Raw genomic sequence first — 17,378 nt, 5'->3', positions numbered from 1 at the left:
TTTTCATTAACTAACAAATATGATACCTTGTTGGGAATATTGACATTACTCACAAAGGGAATACATTAAAAATTTCCTGCCAAGTAGCAAAAACTTGACATGCTAAATTTCTGTAGCCTCCTGAGAAAGCAGAGGAATGTACATCACCCTCTTCCTGACGGTACAGTGAAGTTCTGAAGTAAAAAGTGCAGTAACAAACCCTTGACCTATCGACCACTTACCTAAATTTATTATCCTGTTCCAGCTTTCTCACCATATGCCACAAACTCACTGACTACTAATAATATTTAGATCCTTGATTTAACAAGTTGGCCACCAAAGTAAAATTATTAAATAAACTTGAAAAAAAATTTAGCTATATTGCTGAGTTAATGAGATAAAGAAATATGGGATGAAAGCTATAACTGGGCACTGAATTTGGACGAGCATATTGAATGAAGGGTCATGCAGACTCATTTTGCCCTACTTTCAATATTTTTAATTTTCTATTTCTCACTCTACTATTAGCATCAAGCAAAAATACTAAACCAAGTTCAAGGAGACTGCCAAAAAAACATATCAAGACTGAAAACTAAGACTTGTTGAAACTAAAGCACCAAACTATTTCACCTGTCCTGATGAAGAACCTCAGTCCAAAATGTTCACTGTTCATTTCCCTCCATAGGTGTTGCCTAACCTGCTGAGTTCCTTCAGCATTTTGTGAGTTGCTCAAACTACTTGCATACTAAACATTCGAAAGCAATGTACAAGGGGTAATTGATAAGTTCATGGCCTAAGGTAGAACGAGTCAATTTTAGAAAACCTAGCACATTTATTTTTCAACATAGTCCCCTCCTACGTTTACACACTTAATCCAGTGGTCATGGAGCATTCGGATTCCTTCTTTGTAGAAGTCAGCATCTTGGACCTCCAGAAAGTGGTCCATAGCAGAGGTGATTGATAAATTTGTGGCTTAAGGTAGAAGGAGATGAGTTATAAATACAAAATACTCCGCAGATGCTGGGATCAAAGCAACACTCACAACATGCTGGAGGAACTCAGCAGGTTGGGCAGCATCTGTGGAAACGATGAGTCGACATTTCGGGCTGGAACCCTTCGTCAGGACTGTAGAGGGAAGGGGCAGAGGCCCTATAAAGAAGGTGGGGGGAGGGTGGGAAGGAGAAGGCTGGTCGGTTCCAGGTGAAAAACCAGTAAGGGGAAAGATAAAGGAGTGGGGGAGGGGAAGCAAGGAGGTGATAAGCAGGAAAGGTGAAGAAGGAATAAGGGAAAACACAATGGGTAGTAGAAGGAGGTGGAACCATGAGGGAGGTGATAGGCAGCTGGGGGAGGGGGCAGAGTGAAAACCATGAGGGAGGTAGCCAGAACAGACAGGATCTCCCAGTAGCCACCCACTTCAACTCTGCTTCCCATTCCCATTCAGAAATGTCCATACATGGCCTCCTCTACTGCCATGATGAGGCTAAGCTCAGGTTGGAGGAGCAACACCTCATATACCGTCTAAGTAGTCTCCAGCCCCTTGGTATGAACAGAGAATTCTCCAACTTCCGGTAATTCCCTCCCCCTCCCTTCCTCTATCTCTATGTCACTCTGCCCCCTCCCCTGGCTGCCTATCACCTCCCTCATGGTTCCGCCTCCTTCTACTATCCATTGCGTTTTCCCCTATTCCTTCTTCACCTTTCCTGTCTATCACCTCCTTGCTTCCCCTCCCCCACCCCTTTATCTTTCCCCTTACTGGTTTTTCACCTGGAACCGACCAGCCTTCTCCTTCCCACCCTTCCCCCACCTTCTTTATAGGGCCTCTGCCCCTTCCCTCTACAGTCCTGACGAAGGGTTCCGGCCCGAAACGTCAACTCATCGTTTCCACAGATGCTGCCCGACTTGCTGAGTTCATCCAGCGTGTTGTGAGGAGACGAGTTATGCAGCTTTCGTTACATGCACGTGCAGTTCAACTCTTTGAGTGATTATGCAGAAAGTTTGAAGTTAATAACTCATCTCCTTCTACCTTAGGCCACAAACTTATCAATCACCCCTGCTGTGGACCACTTTCTGGAGGACCAAGACGCTGACGAAGGGATCCGTATGCTCCATGACCACTGGACTAAGTGTGTAAATGTAGGAGGGGATGATGTTGAAAAATAAATGTCCTAGGTTTTCTAAAATTAACTCCTTCTTCCTTAGGCCACAAACTTATCAATCACCCCTCGTATGATAGTTACAGAAATGCATCAATTGTGCAACAGTTGTGAATACTGGCAGACAACTAAACAATTACATCAAACACTCAATTATCCAGCAATTCACAACCAGCACATTAAAGATATAATCAATTCTGAGCTGGCATCTGTGTAGTATTGAGGGAGCTCAGGACCCTGACCCTGATCACAAATAGCACATACCAGGGAACAAACTTTTTTTTGTAATAGGACTGGGAAATACCTGTCTGATGCTCAAGCTCCATCCTTGCCATTTGTTACCCTCAGAGATGAGTATTCCACATACAATCCTGTCCACCCATAAATATTTAGCTTTTAAAATGGTTGTCAACCATTTCTTTGGTAGCTAAATCCTAATCTACCTTTACTTCCATTTGCTCAACATGCCTAAGTTTACCAATCTATACTGACAAGTACAGGGACATGCAGCAACGACAATATTTATACTCTGTGGCCACTTTATTAGGTACCTCCAGTACCCTGAGATTCATTTTCTTATGTGCATACACAGTAAATCCAAGAAATAGAATCAACGTAAGACCGCACCCAACAGGAAGGGCAAACAACCAATGTACAAAAGGCAAACAGTGTAAAGCCAAAACAATAATTATAGTGGATTGGTTAATCAATAAAAGGCAGAGAGTTGAGATAAATGAACTCAACTCAGTTTATCTCTGGTTGGCTGTCAGTGGTGAGCAGAGTGCCACAGTGGTCAGTGCTGGGCCTGCAACTGTTCACAATATACCTTAACAATTTGGAAGAGGGGACTGAGTGCAGTGTTTCAAAGTATGCTGATGACACTAAGTTAGGTGGAAATTGTGCAGAAAATGCGGAGGGTCTTATAGATGAGAGAGATATAAATAGGTTAAGTGAGTGGGCAAGAGTTTGGCAGATGGTGAGCAACATTGGTAAATGCGAGGAAGGAAGGAAAAACAGAATATCAGATTATTTTTTAAATGGTACAAGATTGCAGCATGCTGTTGTGTAGAGGGATTTGGATGTGCATGAATTGCAAAAAGTTGCTTTGCAGATGCAACAGGTTATCAAAAAGGCAAATGGAATGTTGGCCTTCATTGCTAGAGGGATTGAATTTAAGAGAGGGACGTTATGCTGCAGCTTTACTGGTGAGGCCATACCTGGAGTACCATGTGTAGTTGTGGTCAAGGCGATTAATCTATGAGGACAGATTGAGTCGCTTGGGACTATACTCGCTGGAATTTAGAAGAATGAGAGGGGATTTTATAGAAATATATCCAGTAAAATTATGAAAGGGATAGATATAATAGGCAGGAAAGTTGTCTGCAGTGATAAGTGAGATGGGGGGGGGGAGCATAGCCGCAAAATTTGGGGGAATGGATTAAGGATGGTGGTGCAGCAAAACTGCCTTTCACAAATAGTGAATCTGTGGAATTCTTTGCCCAGGGAAGCAGTAAATACAGTTAGATAGATTTTTTTTTGCACAACAGAAGGAGATTAAGGATTATGGCAAAACGGCAACTAGGTGGAGTTGAGTCCACAGCTAGAGCAGCAATAATAACACAGCAGGCTCAACAAGCCAGGTGGCTTACTCCTGCTTCTATTTCTCACGTTTGTATCAAAGTTGTTGGTTTGTGGTAGCAGTACAGTTCAATATTTATGTACCTGTTAACAACTGGTTGGGATATATATATTCCATGAGTTCATTTTGGGATAGCTATGGGGTGAATATTCAATGAAACAAGAATAATAGTAAGTGTCTACAAAACAAAATTACATGGGTAACTATAGAAAATTAAAGCCTCTGACTTATGGAGAAATCAGATTATGGATATTTTTCTGGAATGAATCCTTATCTAACCCATGAAATACCTATACAATTTGATGATGTTGTTAATAAGCAACTCAAATTCTGTACTTTTTTGATGCTACCTACCTACTTAAACTGATTATATTTTAGCTGCATGAAATTTGCTTATATAGTTCAACTAATTCATATTTGCAAAACTTTTGCTATGGATTTTCTATGACTTAATCTGACTTTGAATGAAATTGCAATACCAGTACTAAGATAAAACAAACTAATTAAACTGGAAATCAAACAATTGTACTTTTATGTTCTAGCAATCTAATAATTACTTCTTTTGCTTTCAAGTAGATTTCATAACTGCAGCCACCCAGTAGGCAGGAAGATTTTCTCTCACCTCTCCTTAAATTTTCCATTCCTTTAAATCTATATTCACTGTTTTTTTGTAAGCTTTCTTAAAGGAAATAGGTTTTCCCATATACTCAATTTAGATCCCTTTATTTTATTTAACTCAATTAAGTCTACCTTCAGTCTCTTCTGACACATAGAAAACACCACTTTATACAAATTCTACAATTAACTCCAATTTTCTAGTTGTAGCCAAATCTCTACATATCATTTCTGCACCCTTTCTAAACAATCACATCTTTCCTATAATGTAGTAACCAGACATACATGGACTAAACAAATTGTAGCCTATTGTTATTGTAATAACCTTCATACTCATATTCTATAGGCTTTATTCATGTATGTTTGATTTGTGAAAGCCAAATTAAAATGAATTGATGGAACTTTTTTGGCTCAGATCAAAACTGAAAATGTACAATGTGAAAGCATTTACTTAAACAGCAGAGAAGCCTCCAATAACGTACAAGTACTTAAAACGAGAAAATATAACCCCAATGCATCCAAAATGATGTCAATGGATGAACAGTAAACACTCAAAATCAACTACTGAAGTTAAGACTTACCATAAGGTGCTAAAATTAACTTAGGTTTTCCATTCAAAAACTGTGTTTCAAGCTTCAAACCATCCCTACAAGCAAGCATAAATTGTTAGATGCATCTTGCAGATCCGCTAGACTAAGGCCGTCTTCTTGTTTAAATACAGTCCTGTTTACTGTATACAATTTTTGTATTTATTTTCACAGAATATGTAGTAGAAATGGCCCAGTTACAACTTGTTAACATTTCTTAGTTAAACTTAGTACGCAATGAAAACAAGATGTGGTTAAAATATGAATCTTATTGTCCCTGTTGAGGTTGTGAATCTATTATTCAACTAGGTAGCCGTTGGCTGCATGTGTGAAATTGAAGCTTTTTATTTGCAGTATAAAATAAAGAACAAAATATTGATTTTGCTCTGCATTTCCTTCTCATACAAGGTGCATAGATTTCCTCCAGCAAGCCAATCAAGATCAGGGAACACTGATTTTGTAAATCAGATGTTGGTCAAGAAAACAAGTGCCCCAGAACGGACCTTTGAAACTGAATTTTACACTCTCTTGCTCAGTCGTACTCAAACTCAATTACATTGCAGCAATCTACTTATCTGGGTTCTAAACCAACAGCCAGTCCTTAATTGTTTGTTCAATTGTTATTTATTGCTGCTTAAAACACCAACAAAAACAACAGTATGAGAAAACGCTAATACATTTATTATAACGCAACTCTGATCAGTCCAAACTCAGTATTACGACTTTTGTCTGAGTCACAAATTGAGTTCAAACAGACTCTGGAAATCTGAGCATATGGTTTAATACAAGACTGACAGCTGGTGTTGACTTTCAGATGGGACATGAATCCAAGTCCTCAACTGCTTAGAAAGCAAAAGATCCAATGGCACTAGCTGGGGGATCACAGGACTGCAAAACCTGTGAAGCCAAGTCATATTATTCCAGAACAATAGCAACCTGCAGAAAACACAGAATGTTAAATGTTCTTAATTGGATTCAGACAGAATGCCGCCACTTTGGCACAAAGCACAAGTGGTGTAAAAAGTTCCAAAACCGTGGGAGAAAATGATCTCAAACAGTACATAACATATTGTCCTTTATACGATCTAATGGCAATATTAACAAAGAAGTGATCATGAGCTTGAGATCAAGCAACTGAACCCAAATGCACTAATAATCATTGTTCCAAGCAAAGCATATGAAATAAGACCTTTACTTGATTTTAAATTGGACATAACTATGCAACAAACAATCCTACATTACAAATCAGTTTCACTAGCCTTGAAATTTACATTTTGTGTCTCCATAATTTGCAAATGTTCTAAATCTGTTTCTCCACTGAATCTGCCAATTGGATTACTTTACTTTCATTTAAATTATCCAACAGCTCAGATACAACAAAAAAAAACTTAGATAAACTTTTTGGCAATATACCATTTACCTGAAATTACAGTTCCTATTTTTATTTAATATTCAAAACTAACGACAACTGCCATGATCCGATGCAATACTGAAAGATTGGTGGGGGTGGGGCTCTTGCTTCTATTCCCTGGATTCTCAAAACAGAAAAAAAAAAGTTTTCCAGAATCCAGTATTTTTTCCAATAGGAAATTCATAGCATACTTAAAAGTCAGACAGAGGAAAACCTGTAAAAAAGCATAATCGTGTCCACACGTGTGACAATTTGCCTCAAACAGCGCCTCCAAATCGCAGTGCGGTAATCCCATCTCAGGATGTAAGCACATTCATTGTCTGAAACACAAAAGCGCAACACGGAGGGAATGTTTTGAATTATATTTAAAGGGCTCACTCGCCAGTTTTGCGTTCACACTGATTGAAGAGCAAAGAACTCTTATTATGTATCAAGATAATTTGCCAGTGTATCACGCCAATTATAGATTACTAGGCCCTCCGCTGATCAGAGTCAATCATGGATGTTACGTCCTGTCTACTCAAGCCAGGGTAGTACGATATGAGGAACAAGCTGTCGCCCATGCAGCAGGCTCCCTCTCCCCACGCTGCACATGAATCCAAAGGAACGTGCGGCAGCTCCGAGTTTTACCTCGGGGTTTACTCCCAAAGACTTCCCCGTGAGTTGGTATAGCCACAAGGCAGCCGAGGTTTGAGATCAGAGTTTTCCTTCTCCTAGATGAACTACCAATCACGACTGACAAGCCTCCATCTGCCCGAAGAATTGCAAATTTCGCGGGTAAATAAACTAAACCCCACAAAGCAACAACTGTTTTCCGAAGTAATTCATTAGCTCATGATACCTTAAATTCGTCAACAAATCCTTCAATCAGAACAATGCAATCTAAATAAGACGCGTGATTAAATGCAATAATTCTGATTTCTGATCACCAATACACAAGAAAACCACTACCAGGAGGACTCGTTTTTTTGGACCGCCCAGTCAGCAGCTCAGCTCAGATTCCAAAACCAAAGAAACAATACGTTGCCCACAGCCAACTAAGAATGATTTAATGAAGTAACAAATTACCCTAAATTCATGGCACAGTGGTCACATTAGCTGTTTTGATGAAAAAGATTAAATAACCGGATCGACACCTCCCCAAATGCCCGATTTTGACCACGGCTTCGTCACAAACTGCATCTCGGTTGCCGGACACATAAAAACCTGGCCTCTGATTGGTTCTTTCTGCAGCACGATTCCCACCAACCATTAGCCCGGTTACTTTGATGTTCAGGTGCGCATGTCTCAGGCGGGGCTGTCTTGTAGTTTCTGGTCTGTACTTTGGGCTGAGTATTCCAATAGACCAGGTAATCGCTTTGGAGAGGTAAACTGTCTTTTCAAGTCGATGAGCCTGAATCAGAGTTGGAAAAGGGAGGATGAAAATGTTTCTTAACTTACAAAGAAGGGTGAGAACAGTAGGTACATTTGTGATACCGTGCTGATCAAAGTTGTCAAGATGACGATTAAATACTGACAGAAAAAAATAAATATAGGAACAAGTTAAAGGTGAAACATCTAGGAGCAGTTATTGAGGAAAAAAGATGGTTACTTGAAATTGTTCACTTTAGTATTGGTTAAGCCCCCCTCCGCCACCTCCAGTTTAAATTCCATGCAGAATATTTTGGAGGATCAAGAAGCAAGAGCCAAGAACTATTATTCTCATAGTACTGAAATACAGTGAAAAGTGTGCCATCCAGACTGATAATTCAGATTGAGGAGTAAAAAAGAAAACAATGCAGAATATAATTCTGACGAAGGGTCCCGGCCCGAAACGTTGACTGTACCTCTTCGTAAAGATGCTGCCTGGCCTGCTGCGTTCACCAGCATTTTTTTGTGTGTGTCGCCCGAATATAATTTTATGGCTATTAAGACAGTGTAGTGCAAATAGACAAATAGGTTTATGGGCCATAACAAGGTGCACCCTGTGCACCCTGTAATTTGGTGGCCTGCAGGAGCAAGATAGATCAGTTGGTTGAGTGGTGTCTCAACAACAACCTTGCAGTCAACATAAGTAAAACCAAGGAAATGATTGTGAACTTATGGAAAGGGAAGTGGAGGGAATACGTACCAGTCCTCATTGAGGGATCAGCAGTGGAAAGGGTGAGCATTCTCAAGTTGAAGCCTTTCAACATTGGAAGGTCTATCCTGGGTCCAATATATTGATGCAATTATAAAGAAGGCATCAGAGTGGCTATATTTTATTAGAAGTTTAAAGAGAAATGGTTTGACAGCAAAGACTCTTGGAAATTTCTACAGATATACTGTGGAGAGCATTCTACTGGTTGCATCACCGATGGGTATGGAGGGATCTCTTCACAGGATCAGAAAAAAGTCACAGAAAGTTGTAAATTCTGCCAACTCCATCATGCGCACTAGCTTCCCCAGCATCAAAGACACCTTCAGAGTGTGATGCCTCAAAAATGTTGCATCTATCATTAAGGATCCCCATCACACAGGACATGCTCTCTCCTCATTGCTGCTATCAAGCAGGAGGTACAGGAGGCTGAAGACACATACTCAACATATCAGGAACAGCTTTTAACCCTACGCCATAAAACTTTTGAATGGACAATGAACACTACCTCACTTTTTTTCTCTTTTTTTGCACTACTTAATTTAATTTATATATGTTTGTTATGGTAATTTATAGTTTTTTAAAAATTATTATTACTGCTGCTGCAAAACAACAAATTTCATGACATATGCCAGTGGTATTAAACCTGATTCTAATTCTGACAAGGTATATTGGGAGATCAAGAGCTCATCTTTTAATATATGAGAGGGTCCTTTCATAAGTCTGATAATAGTGGGATAGAAGCTGTCCTTCAGCCTATGTGTCCTGACTGTATTCTCATGTAAATAAATCAACAATAGGTGAATTTCCTGATATTTAAATATTATATGTTAGAATAATGTATAAAGGCCCCCAAGTGTAATGGAAAGGAAAGGAGAGTAACTGAAGTAAATCAAATATAAAGGAAAGATGGAAATATGAATTAGTAAACTCCAAGTGTAAGAATGACATAGTGAGAGAAAGGATAATTATCACTCCCAGCTACAAGCAGAATTGCCTGTTCTGTTCAACAGTGAATACAACATAGTGCATTTATTCACTAAGCTAATTGGAATCTGAAATGATGAAGAAATATCTTGGAAATATCTAGACCTCCAAATTCAGATGTAAAACAGGTATTACAGGAACCAGTGCTGTGTGACATACTTGCACTAAATCCACATTGAATGTCACTGCAAACCATTTATTTATTGAGATACAGCATGGAATAGGACCTTCTGGACCTTCGACCCAGCAAATCCCAATTTAACCCTAGCCTAATCATGGGGCAACTTATAATGACCAATTGACATACCAACCAGTATGTCTTTGGACTGTGGGAAGAAACCAGAGCACCCAGAGGAAACCCATGCGGTCACAGGGAGAACGTACAAACCCCTTACAGGTAGCGGCAGGAACTGAACCTGGCTTGCCTGTACTGTAAAGGTTGTGCTAACTCCTACGCTACCTCGCTACCCCAATTCACCTTGTTAATTAGAGCACCTTACAGTCATCCAAGTACCTTCTAGAACTCACATGAGCTTTGTTATTTATGGATTCTGTATAAAAAATAGGTATTATAGAAATACTGACTTGATCCTGTCAGTCTGCATCAAGGAAAGTCCTTTTGGATTACTCTCCAGGTGGGAGAGAGTGTTTATTTAATGCCAACTCATTGGGGAAAAAAAACACTATTGAAGCTAACTAATTATCTTGACTATGTTTTATTGACAACTCAAAAAGATCAATGCTAATGATTTGCACTCATTCAGTATGCCTAATATATATTAGTCAGAAAGAGACAAAACAGAGAAATAAATAAAACCCCGGTGGAGCAGAAAGTTGGCAGTTTCTGACCGTAATGCTTTCCTGTATTAGTGCAAATTATTAAAGCATTTCATAATAAAGGAATAAATCTAACCTTGCCAATTATAACCTTATCAGTCTTCTACCATTTAGTACAATAATGGGAGTATTTGTGAACTGTGCCATTAAGCAGCACTTCCTCATAACAAACTGCTTTTTGATATTCATTTTGAGTCCCTGTTGGAAGCATTCAGCTTGAGAACTTATTGTTTAAATTCAGATCAGGGTGTGAGATCTGAGTTCGTAAAGAAGACGAGAGTAGCTCTTTGTGACAGCGGGACAACATTCAATGAAATATGGAATCCAAGCAAAACTCACGTCTTTGAGGAAAATATTAATTGTCATTAAAAGCTAATTAACATAGTTTCAGATTATTATGCAGAAATGACTTAGGGAAGCATCCTTGGCTCATTCATCATTGGTTGTTTTGACAATGCCCACTTCATTTGAAATAATGGAAGCAAAAAATGGGAATACAGCAGGCCACACAATATCTGTAAAGAGAGACATATCAGATCAATGGCCTTTCTTAAAGGTTAGCAAAGTTTGTAACAGAAATTTGCAGACCATGAAGAAGAGGTGCAGAGAACTACCAGAATGTCTGTGACAGAGTGAAAGCCAAGAGAAGATTGATGATACTGGTTTGATGTTGACCAGGAGAGGGTGGCAGAGACTTATTAATGGCAGTCAATAAAGAGGAGGCTTAAACAGATGGAGGAAAGAAAACAAACCCATAGTAAAAATAAAAGTAAAATTTATTATCAGAGTACATAAATGTCACCACATACAACCCAGCGATTGTTTTTCCTGCAGGTATACTTAACATATCTATAGAACAATAACTGTAAACAGGATCAATGAACAACAAACTGTGCAAATGCAAATATAAATAAATAGCAATAAATAACGAGAGCATGAAATAACAAGATAAAGAACCCATAAAGTGAGACCATTGGTTGTGCGAACACCATTGGTAGAATGAGTGTAGTTATCCACTCATGTTCAATAGCCTGATGGTTGAGGGGTAGTTGCTGTTATTGAACCTGGTGGTGTGAGTCCTGAGGCACTTGTACCTTCTACCTGATGACAGCAGCGAGAGAAGAGCATGGCCTGGGTGGTGATGATCTTTGTCGATGGATGCAGTTTTTCTATGGCAATGTTTCATGTAGCAGAACTCAATGGTTGGAAGGGCTTTACCCATGATGTACTAGGCTGAATCCATTATCTCTTGTAGGATTTTCTGCTCAAAGGTATTGGTGTTCCCATAATGCAGCCAGTCAGCACACTTTCCACATACATCAATAGAAGTTTGCCAAGGTTTTTGATGATGTGACGAATTTCTGCAGACTCCTGAGGAAGTAGAGGCTGAAGATAGAACACAAGCTGCTGAAAATCTGAAATAAAGGAAAATGGTATGAAAGCCCAGTAGGTCAGATAGCATCTGTAGAGAGAAAACATTTGTGTTACTTTAGACAGGCCAGGAATTGAGAAACTAAACATGAAGATTCTGTAAATATATAAGACAAAGACAGAAAATATTAAAACAATGCCCCAGTTTTCACCTGGTCCCACTTTCACAGACTTCACCTCTGATCCTTCCTTCTCCTTCCTTAGCTTCCCCATTTCTGTCTCCATCTCAGAGAATAAGGTAGACAACTTTGAGCGGACATAGCTGGCTCTTCATCTTCTAATCAATGGCATAATTGCTGACTTTCCAATCAAAGACATGAAATTACAATTGACCAGGAACTTACTTGGAGTAATCATGCCAACATTGTAGTTTTCAGTGATTATGAACTCAATGAATTGTTTGCATCCCTTAAAAAATTTCCACCATTTCACAGCTGGTAAAAAAATGCAATGGCCATTTTTTATAAATGGTCTAGAATGGTGGTTCTTCTTTGGGTTCCCTTGCCTTTTGCTCTCAGACCATATCCCCAGCAGCCCCTCTCTTTTTCCAGCCATTGCATTAAAACTATAAGCAGTTCTGATTTATGAAGCACAGTGAAAGAAAATAGGAACTTTAGATTCTAAGCAGTGACAAATAATTGCAAACATTATTCAAATCTATTTAAAGCGACAAATCATTTTTTAAATTACGCACAGTAAAAATAATTTTCGTCAACAACTTTAGAGTGTACATTAGTATTCCAACTATTCACTACTTCGTTGCTTTTTTACATTTCAATGAGATGGATGGGCTTGGTGCAGTGATATCAGCTTCTCAAAAACAGGCTAAATGTTACTCAGAAGGAATCTCAGATCCCCATGTTCAGTAATTTGCAGTCTGTTTTATTGCTTTGAAAGGAGTTGGGCAAGTGCATTGAAACTATGCTCCGCTAAATATGATGTTGGAAAGACAACAAAGAACACCTAGACCTTTTTCCACAGTACGGGATAGCGTTTGGAGTTTTCTTTCTACAATCTAAAGTCTGATAGGATTTTTTAGAATTTTGGCTTCAGCTCAAAGTCATTTTGTAGCAAGATCAGTTCTTCCTCCATCCTTCATGTTAATTCCTCATTACAAGTGTTCAGGAATGGATTTATTACCCAATCTGGAATTCGGATCGAGAGAAGATCCTGAAATCTCTCTGACATGTCTTTATGCAGCTCACCCAAGTGGTTACAGTATACTTGAAGATCATCATCTGGTATTCTTTCTTTCTCTTTCAACTCAGAGAAGCTCAGAATTTGGAAAAGGTCACGATGACCTTTAATAAAGTTAACATGGACTGAAATGTGGAGACGACTGATTTGACTTTAATAAGTTTCACATAATTTCCTTGCAATTGAAGATTGATTCATTAAACTTTGTGAATAATTCTGACAAATAAGCAATATCATGCCTAGTATTCTTGAATTGATTACTGAATGAAGCATTTGAGTCTTCAAAGAATTTTATCACAAAGTGCCTAAAAGCATCTCAGGCAGTTTCCTTTTGAGAGCAACCTGACTTCTGTGTGCAACAGCAAGCATTCAAACCATTCATCATTCTCAGTACAAAGCTTTCAAAGTAGTCAAGAATTGAGAGCATGGGACTTGATTTTATTTCCTCCTGTGATATTAATATTGAGTGATTTGTGCATCTAATCACTTAGGTTTTTGTGACAAGATGTTGTGAATGGTAAATATGTTGGGTATGGCTTTTTTCAAGAAAGTAATGACCCCAGGATGGCACTATAACATTGATGGTGCCCCATCTGTTGCAGAAGTAAGCATGTTGATGAGCAAAAAGTCTTCCTCTTTGAAAAATTGCTCAACAACCCAAAATATTAAGACCATAAGACATAGGAGCAGAACTGGGCAATTCAGCTTATTGAGTCACCTCTGTCATTCCATCATAGCTGATTTATTGGCCCTCTTAACCACATTCTCTTGCCTTCTCCCAGTAACTTTAGATGCCCTGATTAATCAAGAACCTGTCAATCTCAATTACTTGGCCTCCAAGGCCAACTGTGGCAATAAATTCCACAGATTCACTACCCTATGGCTAAAGAAATTCCTCCTCATCGCTGTTCTAAATAGGCGTGCCTCTATTCTAAGACTGTGTCTTCTGGTCCTAGACTCACTCATTATAGGAAACACCCTCTCCACATCCACTCTATTAAGGCATTTCAATGCTCAATCAGTCTCAATGAGATCCCACCTCATTCTTATAAATTTCAGTGAGTACAGGCTGGGCTTGATACGTTAGTCCTTTCATTCCTGGAATTATTCTAGTAAACCTGAAGAGGGATGGGAACCAGAGTCCTAGAACAGATAGTGGAGAGATTGTGGAGGCATGTTGTTAAGACCTCAGATGAAGTCAGGAAGCAAAAGGTTAAGCATAGTAGGACTTATGTTCTGAGTTGTATATATTTCAATGCAAGAAGTATTGTAGCAAAGGCAGATGAGCCCAGGGCATGGATCAATGCATGGAATTATGATATTGTAGCCATTAGTGAGACTTTGGTGAGGGGTGCACTACTCGTTAGGGAAACTGTCATGGCAATTATCAGTCAGAACAGACTGGAGGATCCGTCTGGTGAGGCTTTATGGGTGGAACTGAGGAATAAGAAAGTCGTGACCATGTTAATGAGGCTATATTATATTTAGACGCAACAGTCTGTGGGATTTAGAGGAACAAATTTGTAGGGCGATCACAGATTGTTGCAAGAAACATGAGGTTGTTATAGTAGCGGATTTTAACTTTCCATTTATTGACTGGGACACCCATACTATAAAAGTACAAGATAAGACCATAAGACATGGGAGTAGAATTGGGCCATTCAGCCCAACAAGTCTGTTCTGCCATTCCATCATGGCTGATCCCATGATAACCCCTTCATTCCCGGAATCATCCTTCTAAACCAACTGTGGGCTCTCTCCAAAGACAATACATCCTGAGATATGTGGCCCAGAACTGTTGACATACTCCAAGTGCAGCCTGACTAGTATCTTATAAAGGCTTAGCATTATCTCCTTGCTTTTATATTCTATTCCCCTTGAAATAAATGCCAACATTGCATTTACCTTCTTTACCACAGATTCAACCTGTAAATTAACCTGGGAGTCTTGCACGAGGACTCCTAAGTCCCTCTGCACCTCTGATGTTTGAACCTTCTCCCCATTTAGATAATAATTTGCACTATTGTTCTTTTTACCAAATGCATTATCATACATTTCCCAGCACTATATTCCATCTGGTTTCTCGCCATGGAATAGAATTGGGATAGAGATTGGATAGAGGTTGTCAAATTTGTTCAGGAAAATTTCCTTAATCAGTACGTAGAAGTCCCAACGAGTGAGTGTGCAATACTTGATCTGCTATTAGGGAATGAGACAGGGCAAGTGACAGAAGTTTGTGTAGGGGAACACTTTGCATCTAATGATCATAATAGGTTTCAATAGGTACATTTAATGTCAGAGAAATGTATACAATAAACATCCTGAAATTCTTTTTCTTCGCAAGAAGAAACTAATGCCATTAGTTTCGAGGTAATTATGGAAAAGGAAGGGATTGGTGCTCAGGTTGAGATTCTAAATTGGAGAAAGGCCAATTTTGATGATATCAGAAAGGAACTGGCATGTGGATTGGGACAGGCAATTTTTTTTTGGCAAAGGTGTACTCGGTAAGGCTTACAAAAGTGAAATTTTGACAGTACAAAGTTTGGATGTGTCTGTCAGAATAAACGACAAGGATAACAGGCTCAGGGAACATAGGTTTTTGAGAGATGTTGAGGCCCAGGTTAAGGGGAAAAAAGGAGTTGCATAGCAGGTATAGGCAGGTAGGAACAAATGAGGTACTTGAGGAGTATAAGAAATGCTAGAGAACTCTTAAGAAATAAATCAGGAGGGCTAAAAGGAGGCATGTGGTTGTTCTAACAGATAAGGTGAAGGAGAATCCTAAGGACTTCTACAGATATGTTAAAAGCAAAAGGATTGCAAGGGACAAAATTGGTCCTCTAAAAGATCAGAATGGTAATATATGCATGGAGTCAAAAGAGTTAGGGGAGTTCTTAAATAGACTATTTGCATCTGTATTTACTTGGGAGATGGACACAGGGTCTATAGAAGTGAGGCACAACAGCAGCAATATCATGGAGTCTATACAGCTGGTAATAGCTGAGAGATTTAGATTTTACAAAAGGAGCCAGTCAAATTATGAAAATATTTCTGAATACATTGAAGAACTGCGCAAACTTTTGAATGAATGGTGCAAAAAGCCAAAGATTTTATCAATGCTATCAATCACTCCCTCAATGTTTAAAAAGCAAAAGAACTGATTGTGGATTACAGGTGGAATGGAGACAGGCTCACCCTGATCAACATCAATGGAAATGCAGTTGAGAGTGTGGGTAGTTTCAAGTTCCTCGGTATACACATTACCACTGATCTCACCTGGAATATACACATTGACTGTGTGGCAAAAAAAGCAGAGTAGTGTGTCTTCCACCTCAGACAACTGAAGAAGTTCAGCATGAGCCCCCAAATCCTCAAGACCCTCAACAGAGGCACCATGGAGAGCACCCTGACTGGCACAGGAACAGCACCAACCTTGATCACTGGGCACTGTAGAAGGTGGTACAGACAGCCCAGTGCATCTGTGGATGTGAACTTCCCTCCACTGAGGACATTTACAGTAGAAGGGGCATAAAGAAGCCCTGGCAAATGATACTGCAGCATTAAAGCCAGGAGCAATAGGCTGCGGGACAGCTTCCTTCTACAAGCCATTAGACTTATAAAAACACATGTATGTACATTGCAACGGAGTCATAATGCAAATATTTTTACTCCCTCACATTGTGGGATGAATGTAAGATTTACGTAAATAATTTCAATCCAAAGATGTTATCAATGCGGCAAATCCTCCCATGATGCAAATGACTGTTGGTTCAAAGAAAAAATTTGCAGAAAGTGTCACAGACAAGGTCACACAGAGAGAATGTGCAAGGCAGACAAAAAAGCACAACCAAGTGAAAAGTCTCAAACGCAAAACTAAGCAAATGCATAAAGTTACCGAATGTAAAACAGAATCAGACAACATAAAGTCTGACAAAGGTGAACTTTCATTCCAAGAACTGCATGGTATAACTGAAGCAGATCACAAAATCACTTGTTCACAATAGATACTTTCGGTGTAAAACTGAAAATGGAGCTGATACAGGGTCAGCTTGTTCCATAATTCCAGAGGCTGACTACAAAAGACTGCTTTCTAAGATACCATTAGAGAAGACCTCAGTGAAACTTAAGACTTACACAGGTGAAAAAGTGTCTCCCAAAGGCAAACTGAAAGTAAATGTGACATATGGAGGCCAAACACAACAGTTAGAGCTTCATGTATTGAAAAGTGGAGGGCCAACACTTCTCAGCCATGAATGGTTGAGAAAAATCCACCTACATCGGCACTTAATCAAAGCACTCAGTGTGACATCAACAGGCAACTGCAGCCCAAATTGTAGCACTAAGCAGAGACTGGCACAGCTGCTTAACACTAATGAGAAGGTGTTTGAGAAGGGAATTGGTAAACTCAAAGGCATGAAGGCCAGAATTG

The 17,378-nt window shown here is 39.3% G+C and overlaps 1 protein-coding gene across 1 annotated transcript in view; it reads right to left on the bottom strand.

Annotated features, from left to right (window-relative positions):
* Window positions 1–7,567, bottom strand: part of ccdc66 (coiled-coil domain containing 66) — a 70,253-nt gene extending 62,686 nt beyond the window's left edge. The window contains exons 1-2 of the mRNA XM_072280413.1: window positions 7,453–7,567; window positions 4,968–5,032 (exon numbers count right to left, since the gene is read on the bottom strand). Coding sequence (XP_072136514.1) covers window positions 4,968–5,032; window positions 7,453–7,463 — 76 coding nt within the window. The 5' untranslated portion in view covers window positions 7,464–7,567. The remainder of the gene's footprint in view (window positions 1–4,967; window positions 5,033–7,452) is intronic.
* Between the last annotated feature and the right edge of the window lie 9,811 nt (window positions 7,568–17,378).

The sequence above is a fragment of the Mobula birostris genome, chromosome 16 (genome assembly GCF_030028105.1).
Source record: "Mobula birostris isolate sMobBir1 chromosome 16, sMobBir1.hap1, whole genome shotgun sequence".
In the NCBI taxonomy this organism is placed as follows: domain Eukaryota; kingdom Metazoa; phylum Chordata; class Chondrichthyes; order Myliobatiformes; family Myliobatidae; genus Mobula; species Mobula birostris.
Note: the sequence above shows the minus strand (reverse complement) of the source record. Positions and strands in the feature narration are given on the sequence as shown.